Source organism: Limulus polyphemus, unplaced genomic scaffold, assembly GCF_000517525.1.
Source record: "Limulus polyphemus unplaced genomic scaffold, Limulus_polyphemus-2.1.2 Scaffold124, whole genome shotgun sequence".
Lineage (NCBI taxonomy): Eukaryota > Metazoa > Arthropoda > Merostomata > Xiphosura > Limulidae > Limulus > Limulus polyphemus.
Window position 1 is genome coordinate 507,551 of NW_013665734.1, and position 13,036 is coordinate 520,586.

The following is a 13,036-nucleotide window of genomic DNA, read 5'->3' on the forward strand; positions in this document are numbered from 1 at the left end:
TGGCTGAGCTTTTATATTACTAAATGTTTATGTACTATCCACCAGTATTAATGTAATGTTTTTAACTAGTCTAGAAACTAGTATTAGGAACATTATTAGACAACGACAGAGAATAAAGAGTAGATAAAATACTATAAATCTATACTATCAGTATGCATTCTTCTATAATACTGTTTATCAAACTCTCAAGAAAAACTTAAAAGTTTTAGATGAAAATACTAACCTGCTTATTACTTAAATGCTATTCTTCAAGTTGCTTATATGTATCCATTTCACAAGAAACTGGAAACTGTTTAATTAAAATTACTATTATTCATGCCAAATATATGTTAGAAATTAAGTATTTGTGAAAACACAAGCAAAACAAAGTTTACCAGTTCCTGGTAAGCAAAATTATAGCTACAATGCAGTATAATAAAACTTAGAGATAGCTTCAAAGTGTATCTGTGTAACAATGAAAACTGTTTACAAGTTTAATACAGTAACAAATGAACACAGTTTTGTCACATAAAAACCAGAAATTACTTAACAGCTTAGTAAATGTACCTTTACATCCAAGGGTGCTGGTTTAGAGTAAATTTCTGTTTCAGTTAAGATAGTATCCTGTTGATTTCCAATTCAAAACACTGATCCTAAACTAAAATCCATACTAAGTCAAAATTATGTAGAATCAAATAATACCAATGTCATTTATAAATCAGTGTGTAATAACTGCCCAGAATTCTGCATTAGAGAAACCAGAAATGGAAACTACATTCACTGAACATAATAAAAAGATCCTCCCACGTTTACAACCACTGCAGCTAAAAAAAAACATAGTGTATCTATTAAAAACACTATATTTAAAGAAAGAACCAACATAAAATCAAAGAAGACATGTGAAGTGAACAACACAATTCTACATAAACCAGCAGTTACCCTCATTAACCTCTTGGGCAATCTCTAGTCATGTGACCCCTTTGTTTCATCTTTCTATCTCACTCTCTCTCTCTCTATATATATATATATATATATATATATATATAAACTGTGGCATCTGTCCGAGCATTCGTCCATCTCCCATTTGAAAAGCTGCACACACAGGCAAAGCTCAACATTCACTTTTGAAATGACAGGAGAACAGGAGTGAATAATGTTGATGCCAAATTTTATTTCTCAAGGAAGATATTCTACACTAAATTGTTAGGAATTAATCACACTATTATTCACATTTCAAAGTGTGACGTAACTTAAAGAATAAAAATGTAGATTTACTGTATGTTATTGTTGAGCATCTCTTAACATGACTGAAATGCTCAACAATTACTTTTCACAGTGGGTGGTATAAGTAGCTCAAAGCTTTGGCTCTGAGTGAAACACAATTAAACTTTTAAAGTCCATGAAATAATTTCAATTGATAGATTATCTTAAACTTTTCCTGCCACTCGGGATGGGTAATTTTGCTTATATATACGTATATAATCTTGTGTCTAGGTAAACTACTTGTACCTGATAATGATAAAAAAACATGTTGAAACCTTGTACATTTATTATTGTGTCTTTATATAGGTTAGATGTACACACACATGAATGGTAGTTAAAGTAAAACTACAATGTCTGCCAAATATATACATACATACATATACTTAGCAAATATTGTAGTTCTACTTCAACTCCACCATTTGTTTTGTGTGCGTGTGTTTTATATATATATGTAACCTAATTTTGGTAAAGCTATGCTTATTGATGCACTTCAGAGACGGGTAGTTGAAGGTGATGAAAGTTGTGGCAAATCTGAATACTTAATTAATATATACTTCATAAAACACCATAATCATTAAAAAATCAAAACAAAACTTGAATACACCATATCCATATTTCTGACTTTACTTGTGCATATTGCCGAGTAAAAAATGAGTAAAGATCCATGCAAGTTTTTTTTATAAACAAATTTCTTTTATACTTAGATGTATGTTTAAAAACAGACAGGTTACAGGTGAGTTACGATCCCGCACACACTCCCAGTACAAAATAGAAAAACATACCTGTAAACTGTTAACATGCATAAAAATTACAATTTTCTCATACACTCATGCAGTGGGTGCTAAAAGGAGGCTCAAGGCAATGAGACTTGTTAATATATTATATGGAGAAAGGCTAGAAGAATATTTCCAGAAATATTCAGAATGAAAAAATAATATTTTGTGAAAGAATTTAACAGGGCACACTAAATAAACAGGTATGTATAAATGCAAAAAATATTTTTCTTAAGAAGTTCAGTGAGATGTCAAGAAGACAGTCTCACCTAAGATTTTTTCAGGGGACCATTTTATACATATTGTTTGATAAATAAAAGTGAAAATATTCTGTATAAATCATAACTTTGTTATATTGGATCTTATTCTACCATACATAGATGTACAAACAAATAGAAAATCATTTTCTGCAATAAAGGTCAACAGGATTGCATTTTTAAGTTAATTTAAGCCCAAGGATAAAGAAACCCAGTGTATCAACACTTCTCAAATACTCAGTGCATTCTTTTTTCTACCAAGCCAAAACAAATAAAGATAATGTAAACTGTGTTATCTCCTGCTATTTAGTGTTTAAAAAAAAGATAAAATTTTTTGCAAGTAAAAATAACGTAATGGAGGGGGGGGAGGTAACGTGTTGCATTAAAATGATACATAAATTTACACAGTATCACAGTGTGACAAATGCATCCACAATAATATAACAGTAATAAATAAATACTGCCTATCTGGTTAAGCTTTAGACTTTCAGAGTATGTAACATCCAGAAAAGTGAAAAAAAAAAGAGATATCTTACATATTTCTTGAGTTTACCCTACGATTTGTTCTACACTGGATGGTGACAACTCTGATACTGAGCATTAGCTTCAAATGAATGTTATACACATAGCACGTGTTGTTTATGTGTACAATATATACATATCAATCCTTGATTCCTTTATTAAACCATTCTCAAAAACAAGCCATTCAAGTAATAAGGTCCTGGTTCCAAAGTTATTACTACATATCAAATGGCAATGAATCCATTTTAAGTAACAATATTTCAAAAATATATAAATCTTTTGGAAAAAGAAATAACCCATGACAGTTGAAAGAACAGTTTCTATATATTTATATATGGTGACACTTAAGCTATTGTAATGTTATTTGATTTACTAATTTTTCTATACCAATTATAAAATAACAGAAGAGCATGCCATTGATAATTTATCCAAATATGAATATTAATGATAACGTTAAGTGTACTTTAAAAATTTATGATACATCAGACGAGAAATGGAATTTGTATTTTTTTTTTTTACTGACTGTGATATACATTATATACACATGTATTATGGAGAAATATCGCTAATTTGACATTCAAATCTTTATAAACATTGTTTGCTGTTCCTTACATTTTTAGAAATTTATAGTGCTACAGGTGTTGTACCTATTCTGCAATTATATTTTCTGATTCCTCTCTTAATTAATCATTCATTTCTCAAAGAAATTTCTTCTACCTAAAAACTCAGACCTCACAAAGCTTCTTATTGTTCCCCTACAACACAAAAAAATATTTTGTGTGACATTTAGAAGTAGGAATGAAGTTCAGATACATCTAATAGTTAATGAAATCATAGCCCTGAGTACCTATACATGAACACACTAATTACCAATAAATTTAGCCTCTACTTATAACTTTCATTATCATAATTAAAAAAAAAAAAGACAAACTCATAATTTAGTAACTTTGTTGTTCTCAAACAAGCAGATGAGAAATAAGCTGGAATTAAAGGTTCTGTCATCATTCAAAACTTTACTGCATATTTCAAGACTGACTGAAGAATAGGAGACCAGATAAAATAGTAACAACTGTATATTTAAACAGCCCTGAAGTCATCTTTTAATTTACAAAACAGTAACACTCATATATATACCTACACAGCCCTAAAACCATTTTTAATCAGATTATAGTGGGGACCCTTCAGATGATTTCTTATTCCGGTCCTTATGCTTTTCATATCCCAACTGCACAACCAAGATTTCATACTACATATAATGTTAAAATATATTATGTAAAATACAACAACGATAGGAGAGAATAAAACTGAAACTAACACTGAGAACTCATTAACACATTCTTTACTGATTGAAGTCTTCTGACTCCTGCAGTCTTCCATTTCTCATCTTTTTTCTTTTGAACATCCTGTCAATGGAAAAGCTAATTAGAAAATATTTGAATTTTTATTCAACATACAGAGAACTGTTTCAAAATTAAAAGGATCAGGATTTATAAATCAAAACAAACGAAGAAAAAGTGCACATAAAATAGTCCAGTCAAAGCAAAAAAGTTACTGCAATAATGATTTTTTGAGGGAAAAAAATTAGCAGTTTTATAAGTATATGGCTATTTACCGTGCTGGTTTTTTGCTGCAAGAAAGTTAAAATATTCTGAATATACTACAAACATATGTTGGAACTGGAAATGAGGTGATTATTTCAAGATTTTTAATAAAAAAAATTAAATACTATTTTCTTATACATGATATGATAGCTAGATATAAAAGTGCACTTAGTGAGAAATTATCACACATTAAATGATTACCACAGTTTTTCTTGGGACTTGAGAAGAAATCTTCCTTTTAAGACTAAAAGAAAGAAAGAAAATCATACAGATGAAGGAACACATCATTTGTTATACATGCTAAATAATTACAACAGAAAATACAACAGTGTTTTACATTAGCTCTACTGTGTTTCATTCAAGGTTTAATTTCAGATTGACTTTAAATTAATTGCAACATTAAAGAAGTATCAGAATATATCGCACTTCCATAAAAACGTAACTGGAGAAATGAGATTTCCCTGCATATTTAAACGCTATATTTAAAAATCTATAAAATTCTGGGATACTGTAAGGCTCAATTTAGGGCTAGGAGGCTGTCTAATTCACTAATTAATTAAAAGTTTTTAAGTAAACAAACTAAAGATTTTTTTAAATTAATAAATTATATTTTTTACTATAACAATACATTTATCATGTATTGAGTATTTTTTTTTGGTTTATTTGTGTGAAGTAGAAGCTATTGCCATGATCCAACTTGTTACTTGTAATTAAAAACTCAGAGGGCATAAAATGGCACAAATTCCTTAACTATGGGTTCTGTTGGACTACCTAAAAAAAAATAACTGACATTAATAGATTTATTTATTTTCATATTTATGAACATTTGTAAAAATAATTTTAAACTCTGAGAAATGTCTTAGTCCAAGTTGACCATGAGAAATTAAGAAAAAAATTCTCTGAGGTAACAAAGCTTCACTAGCACCAAGTGCCTGTTCATATACGTACAGTTCCTATAGTTTTCTTGCCTCTTATTTTTATATTTTTTTGTTTATAGCAAGATCTCTTCTCATTTTACACATTTTAATGTAATTTTAGTCAAGAGGTATTATTAGGGAGTTATACTACATTACTGTCATGCCATTCCTTAGACCTTTTAACATCAGAACACTTATAAGTTATATAGATTCTATTTCATACAAATAAAGAACGATAATGAAAAATTCTTACCTTCATAATCCGGAAACTGGTAGCAAAAAAAATTCAAATATGACAACATCAAGTTATTATAAATATATAACATCTGCATCTAGAAACTATCTATGAATAATATTGGATAAAATGATGTTTCTGATAGGAGATATATTCACTACTATTTATTTTTGGAAAATGGTAAATCTTTCCTAAAAAGGTTATGCATGTATCACATTTACAGATTATTAACAAGTACCTAAAATTCAATATATATATATATCCATATTATAAAGAAAATACTTTTATACTTCACAATTCTGGACTGGAAGAGTGTCACTGATATTCCCCGATTTTATCCTTCTCACATTGGAAATTACTCTTCAAACCACTTTATTTAGTCTATTTTATGCAGATAGATTATAACCTCTTCTACCAACTTTTGCCTATAGCTAGCTTAAAAGTTGAGCTTCATTAGAGAATGTGTTGTATACAGACAAACCTCCTCGGAGATATGCAGAAATGAAAATTATAACTTTTTATTATTTTTCTTTGCAAATTACACTACATAGATGTTACTTAATGATAAAATATCAATGAGCATTATAAGCTTGAAGACTTATCACTGAGCCACTGATTGTTTTTGCTCAACTTTTCAATTTGCTATGCAGGAGTTCTCTCAGAGTATTATGGTAATATTCACTACAGAGGTATTTCCAAATACCTACATTGCCCTTGGAATATTGCATATAAACCTAGTTACTATTGCTGCAGGAGAGAGAGAGAGAGAAGCTTTTCAAAGCTAAAATAAATTAAATCTTGCCAATGTTCTACCATGTCTTAGAAAAAACTGGTATGACTGGCGATGGCATCAACAGAAAATGAAATTACAATGAAGTAGAACATTAAAATTAATAAACATTTTTGCTGCTCCTAAAGCCAGAAAAAATCTTCCTGATATAGCCTACATGAACAGCCTATTTTGTACTGTACGTTTACTCCACTCCATAATCTGTACATAGTACAGTAGTTCAGAATATTAAATGTGTTTTGAAGTTAACATTTAAAGAGCATATTTCTTCCTTTCCTTAGAGAGTACGGCTGGAAAAGGGGGTGGAGTAACAAAAATCGTTCTCACATTGGCCATAAAATTTACTAAATTGACAGTTTAACAGATACCTTACCTTACTAAGGTAGCAGAAGAATCATCATAAGATCGTTCTGGATTCTGACTGCTTATCCATGACTTTACCTGAAAAGCATAAAATAAGAAAACAAAATTTGTAATTTCTTCAACATCAAAGTGATGCATGGGAGTTTGGTTGCAAAATATTTTGCTCTAAAAAAATAAAATCCTGACTAACTTTTAGCATTTTATTTCAAGGTAAATGTAATTCTTTTTTGTTTGTTTTGGAATTAAGAATAAATAGAAAAAGTAAAGTTTAGTCACTGAAATGAGTTACATGTTTTGGACAAACAATTGTAACTTATACTCTGTACCAGCAGAAACTTTACTAACTACGCTGACACTAGTGTGACTGAAATTACATTTATATGTATCATAAACAAAGAAGTTGCCCACATTTGTTTACTACTGAAATTTGTGTAAGAACTCTATAGACTGTTTATTTATTAAAATACTTAACACTCCAATATTAGTACATTTTATACATTGGTACAGTATGATTGTTGCTGTTACATATGTTTCAGACCAAATGGAAGTCAGTTTCAAAGATAGTTCAGCACACACACAATTTTATGGTGAAGAGAGATCATCCCCATGTTACTGTGACAAGTAAATATAAATTTAAGATTTAGACTACTACAAGTGAAATTCTGCTTTTCTCAAATTGTAACTTCATTCTTTTTCTTCTCTTTGAGTATCACTGATGCTTACATGCATTCTCCTTCTTTAAATACTGTACAGTGTTAATTATACTTTTATTAAATTGTATAATGTGATGAATAGTTTTTGATGTAAATTTACAGAAGATTAAAGATAAGAAAACTGGGAGTTCGATTTGGAAATGATTTATATTGTTATTTCTCTTTCTTGTTCTAACATGTACCTTATTCACTCCTACTATAAATTTTTTTATGATGATGATCCAGAACTTGGGATGTTGTAAATATGGGTCAAAAGGGTGAAGCATTAGCTTCAATACAAGTAGTTGAATAATATTCTAGTCTATGCATCTTTTATTTCTAAAGCTTGAGAAGCCTATAAACAATACTAAAAAAAACAAAAAACTGATGAATCAGTAAGGTAGCTGATAAAATCTCCTTTCTATGAATTTTCTTCTGTTATCTCTATCATAAAATTAATATTTTTAACTCTCAAATTACCTACTTGTTTTTATACTTTTTTTCTACCATCATACTAAGTAATATTACTTTTTGTCCATTTAAACACTCAGCAAAAAGAACTGACAAAAAACAGGTAAAAATCACTCATTTCATTTATATAAAATATATGAGACTAAGAGAATCCAACAGTAATTAGTGGGATTAATTGCAATAATGATGATATTTTTGCTTAACTTTTTGGTATAACTCATAATATGTTATTATGGACCCTGTAAACAAACAGTCATGGATCTGACAAACACAAGTAGTTAAAAAAAAGATGTTTGAAAAGCTGCACAATGAGGCCAATATGAATCCCCATGATAATTTTACAGTTTATACTATTGTTTATTACACACCAGATCTTTTTTTATAAACATATTCCAGTGTTTATTGTATCATAGGATAAATAAAAGCATAAATAAAGCATGACAAAAAAACAGCAGCCTTCGCTCATACACGAGGTGCTAGAAAAAAGTCTACACCAGAACAAGTTATCTAATGTCAAATTACTTTGAAAAAACTGAAAAATGTTTAATATAAAAACATAAAACTTACTCTCTCTGTCTGTGTTGCTGAATTGCATTTGTTACCTTCAAGAAAAGTTTCAGATTTGTCCGTTGCTGCAGTGCACTCAGTCTGGGAAAAATAAAATGAGGTACATGAAAGGGAGAGAATTATTACATTACAAAAATCTCTGTTTAGACATAAGTAGCACAATTTAACTAGGTACAAAATTAATGCAGTTGTATTTTTAACTTTTAAGTGTCACAACAACAGTGGAACAAGAAACCCTACCTAAGCACTTTTATGCATAGAATTTAGTTTCTTTTACAATTTGGTATAAATCTGACATGGCTAAATGGGCATAAAACTGAATTCAAAAATTTGGATTCTGTCTTGAATATCATTTCTTAATTATTGGATTGAGGGAGTTTTCATGTTTTACAGTGACTAAAATGTAAAGAAACATTCATTTTAATTTTCTTTAAAATTCACCAATGTAACATATACCATTTGTTGCTGAAGCAAACGAATTACACAATCCTTTTCTTCAAGTTGCTCTTGAAGTAGAATCACCTGTCTCCGTAGGTCAGAATTTTCCTAGAGAAAAATAATTATGTTCAAGTAACCATGAAAATCAAAAAATGTCTTACCAACCCCTTTTAGCCACTTAATATTCTTCACACAGTTACACTGATAACACTACTTTATTTACCATTATGTTATACAAGTTTTTGTCGTAAATATTTTTGCTTCCCCATTTGCTTAAAATTAAATTTACCTGTTATAATTAATGTGAGAATAAAACTTGTGCATTTTAAACCTCCTAGTTAAAGTAATGCCAGATCTTATTTTTGTTGTTGTTGATGACAGAAAAATATCCATTACAAAATATTTACAGATATATTCACACATGGGGAGAATTAATACAATACATTGATTATCCACACTTGAGCAAAAAGGAAAAAAGCACATAGAACCTGAAGAACGCACTTGTTAAGTATCTTTTATTTATACCAAACCAAATCAATTTTAATAAAAGCATTTATGACCTACATTGTAAAGAACATTTAGACAAATACTTTTTGTTACAATAATTTAAGTTATTTCAATATTATGTAAAATCACCTAGAAAACACAAACTTACAGTAAAAAAACGACTGTACTTACCAATGTTAATGCAGACCGAGACTTGGGGGATTCTACATCAATACTTTCTTTTCCCATCAAGTATCCTGATGGGAGGTCACTGTTTACCAGATTTTGATAGAATACATTCTGTAACACAATAACACTTTTGGTGATTAAAGAAAAAAAATAAGCCTCTACTTAATGTTGCACACTAATATAAAAGGAACAATAACGTAAATGTCTTTATGACCTAAAGTACAATGTATGTAAAAACAATTTATGTATACTATCATAACTGTATCTCTGCAAAACTAAGTTATCACTATATAAAATGTGATAAAAAGTACTTAAAGAACAATAAGAACAAACTAGCCATATTTGATTTTCATTCCAAAATGTAATCTATGAGTATTACTAATTGTTTGTAAAGTATCTAGAAAATCAAACCAAACTGGGTAAATTGTACATAAAATCATTAATCAAAGCAAGTAAACAACAGGATGATGAAAGTATATTGACAAAGATTTCATAGAAAAACCCCATTGAAATTATATTTTAAATCAAAAAAGTAAAGTTTAACATGTATGCAATTGTTTCTAGGAAACTGTTTTTACAACATCCACCATTATTGAAAATACATGACAGAAGTTTGTCAAAGTACATCATTTCTTAACCTTTTCAGATGAAGTTTGTACTCATGGAGAGCTATTATGATAGTTAAGAGTTGTTTGAAAATTTAGCCAAATTGGCAAAATTTACAGTTCACTGATGCATACAGTATGTTACACACTTGCAAAGATAAAACTACAAATTATCAATGCATTAAAATTGAAAGTGGGTCTGAAATTTTCACATAAACCTTTCATTATGATACACCTGTGTGCATATAAATACACTTGTATGCTAATAATAAAAAAGTAAAATAATATCTTTACTTAGGGTTAGCAGATTTCCAAACTGAAAAACTGGGACAGCCTTTGCTGCTAATTTCAAAATGGTTATTACAAATGTTAAATAATTTAACTATTATTTAACTTACTTTAAATTTATCAAACTGTTCCACACTATTTCCAAATATATTAACATTGGCATTGTTTTTAGAATAATTTCAACTACTTTTTTTGGTGATAGACACAAATTCACTACCTGCGATAGGTCTACTACAATACTACTAAGTAAAAAAACTGCACTAATCTGGGTTTTTCACCAACCACAGATGGACCTTTTAAGAGAGTTTGGCAGCAGAAAAGTACATGTTGCAACAACAAGCAAGTTAAGTAGGCCTATTACATTTGTGTTTTGACATGCCTGACAGTTTGATGTCTTTATCATAAAACTGGGACATTTTGTGATTCCCAACTTTTCTCAGGACACTGGAATAAACTACCAAATACCAGGACAGTTCCAGCAAAACTGGGACATCCAATCACCCTATCTTTACTCAGCAAGTATTTGATAAATTGTTATAAATTAGCACAAGTTACTGATTGGTTGCATAATACACTTATTTCCCACACGGCATCAGTTACTAAAAAAATACATGAATAAGGAAAAAAAGAAGACTTGACTTAAGGCTATTTAATTACAAATGATGTTAAATTATATTCAGTACTAACTATTGTTTGATCACCTCAAAATTTTCAGTAGATCTAAAGACATGTTGAAACCCTTACCTCTGCAGTAGATGTATCGAATGGATTTAGTGTTTCTGCCTGCAAAATAACGAGAATATGAATAAGCTAATGGGAAAATGATGTACTAAAAAAAATTACACTGAAATGAGCCAAAAATAATTTCATAGTCTGCCCCGACATTATCTTAAAATAAAAACAAGGCTAATACTATTCATACTATTAGGCCAATTATAGCTAATTACAGATGCTCAGGTCTTCAATGAACATTCACTTATCCTCAATTACTTGATATATTTAACTCTCATTATTAAAAAAACAACAGAAGTTAAAAAAAATGAGAAGAGATTGCTTAAATATTTTGTCTTTTCCTCACTTTTGCCACAGAGAAGTACTAAATATTATTGCTATCAGTACACCTATTTTTAATTTTTCAAAACTATATACTGATCCTGCAAATGACACAGGTCTTCTAAGAGAACTTCAGATTTCCCGAAGCTCCCAATTCAGCTGGACCTATAGTTTTTTTTTAACGTAACTCACCTGCATTAGAAGAGTACCGAGTTATAGCACAATGGAAAATGATAATAAAAAATTATTAAATATGTTAATTAAAAAAAAGTCACAGAACACTAACAGTGAGTAAAAGAAGAAAAACTAATGACTTCATTCATAAATACCATGAAGAGTTAACATCCTATATTTAAAAGGTTGCAAATTCTATGATAAAAGGAGGGGGAGGGCAAAGAAGCTCATGTTATGAAAATAATCTATATGTTTTAAAATTTCCATTATTTAATGAGATTATACAGTTTTTGAGGTAGAAGTACACAATAATAAATAAAAAATAACTACGCTTATAAAATTTAAAAATATGAAAACAAACAAAATAGTATGTTTGAAATGTCACATATGGCTCATCAAGTATTCTTAATTGTTAACACACTTTACAACTATTGGAAAGTTTTAAAAAACAGCTCTAAATATTAGAGTGAAGCTACATGTAGTACAAATAAAAATTAAAGTATACACTTATTTGCATCATAGAAAGTATGCATTACACAATTTATTGTTTTTGGTACTGTAAATCTATTATATCAAAACTTTGGCAGACAAGCTTGATGTCATGAAATGTTAGCCTTGGAAATAGCAATTATAAGAGAACTTGTTAAGTATTGTGAAGAAATTATCATGCAAAACCAGCTGGGCATCCTTTCCATTATCTAAGAAATGTAGTTTCAAAGTTTCGGGTTAAATAATTTGATCTTCATATGTGAAACACATTTGATAAGTTCTAAAAAGCTGTTTTGTTCCAAGTTATAGAAAAAAGTACGTTTACAATGAATTTTTTTAATTCTTTGACACTTGCAAAATATTTAAGGGCATTTTGCAGCATTCAAGGAGTGGTGGCCCAGGACTAAGGCACAAAATATACTGTTTAAAAATGCTAAAACTTACTAATTCCTTTTCAAACAGACAATGTACAGTACAGTGTATATGTTGTTTATGATTATGCTATTATATATTGTCATCTAACAGCTCAGTAAATTAACAAGAAAATTTTTTCAGTATCTTTGAGTTTAAGTGAAATTTAAGGGCAAAAAAAAAATGTTAATCCTACTTGAGCATATTTTGTAGATTAAGGTTTACTATGCATAATTCAAACATAACAATACATTCAGTATTAAACTTCAAAATATTTCTCAAATGTTCATTTAAAACAGTTTGCAAGTGAAAAGTACAAACAACTGTAGTTGAAATGGACAACCTGCACTGTGAGCTACAATTATGTGTGATGAAGGTACATGGAAGTGGGTCTAAATATTATCTAATCACCATTTCACAACTTTCAATTTCACATTTCTACTTAATGTACCCCCCCCCCACACACACACACA

General features: G+C 29.4%; 1 protein-coding gene across 4 annotated transcripts in view; it reads right to left on the bottom strand.

Annotated features, from left to right (window-relative positions):
- Positions 1 to 1,322: 1,322 nt before the first annotated feature.
- The window catches only part of LOC106472770, a 26,275-nt gene continuing 14,561 nt past the window's right edge, over positions 1,323 to 13,036 (bottom strand). For 3 of the 4 annotated variants that reach the window (XM_022402295.1, XM_022402283.1, XM_022402288.1), the window contains 7 exons: positions 11,181 to 11,219; positions 9,547 to 9,654; positions 8,887 to 8,976; positions 8,431 to 8,511; positions 6,711 to 6,778; positions 4,597 to 4,639; positions 1,323 to 4,197 (listed from right to left, as the gene is read on the bottom strand). In XM_022402295.1, coding sequence (XP_022258003.1) covers positions 4,105 to 4,197; positions 4,597 to 4,639; positions 6,711 to 6,778; positions 8,431 to 8,511; positions 8,887 to 8,976; positions 9,547 to 9,654; positions 11,181 to 11,219 — 522 coding nt within the window. In that variant the 3' untranslated portion in view covers positions 1,323 to 4,104. Of the gene's footprint in view, positions 4,198 to 4,596; positions 4,640 to 5,565; positions 5,582 to 6,710; positions 6,779 to 8,430; positions 8,512 to 8,886; positions 8,977 to 9,546; positions 9,655 to 11,180; positions 11,220 to 13,036 lie in introns of all 4 variants that reach the window. The other variant, XM_022402303.1, reaches the window with a different exon arrangement.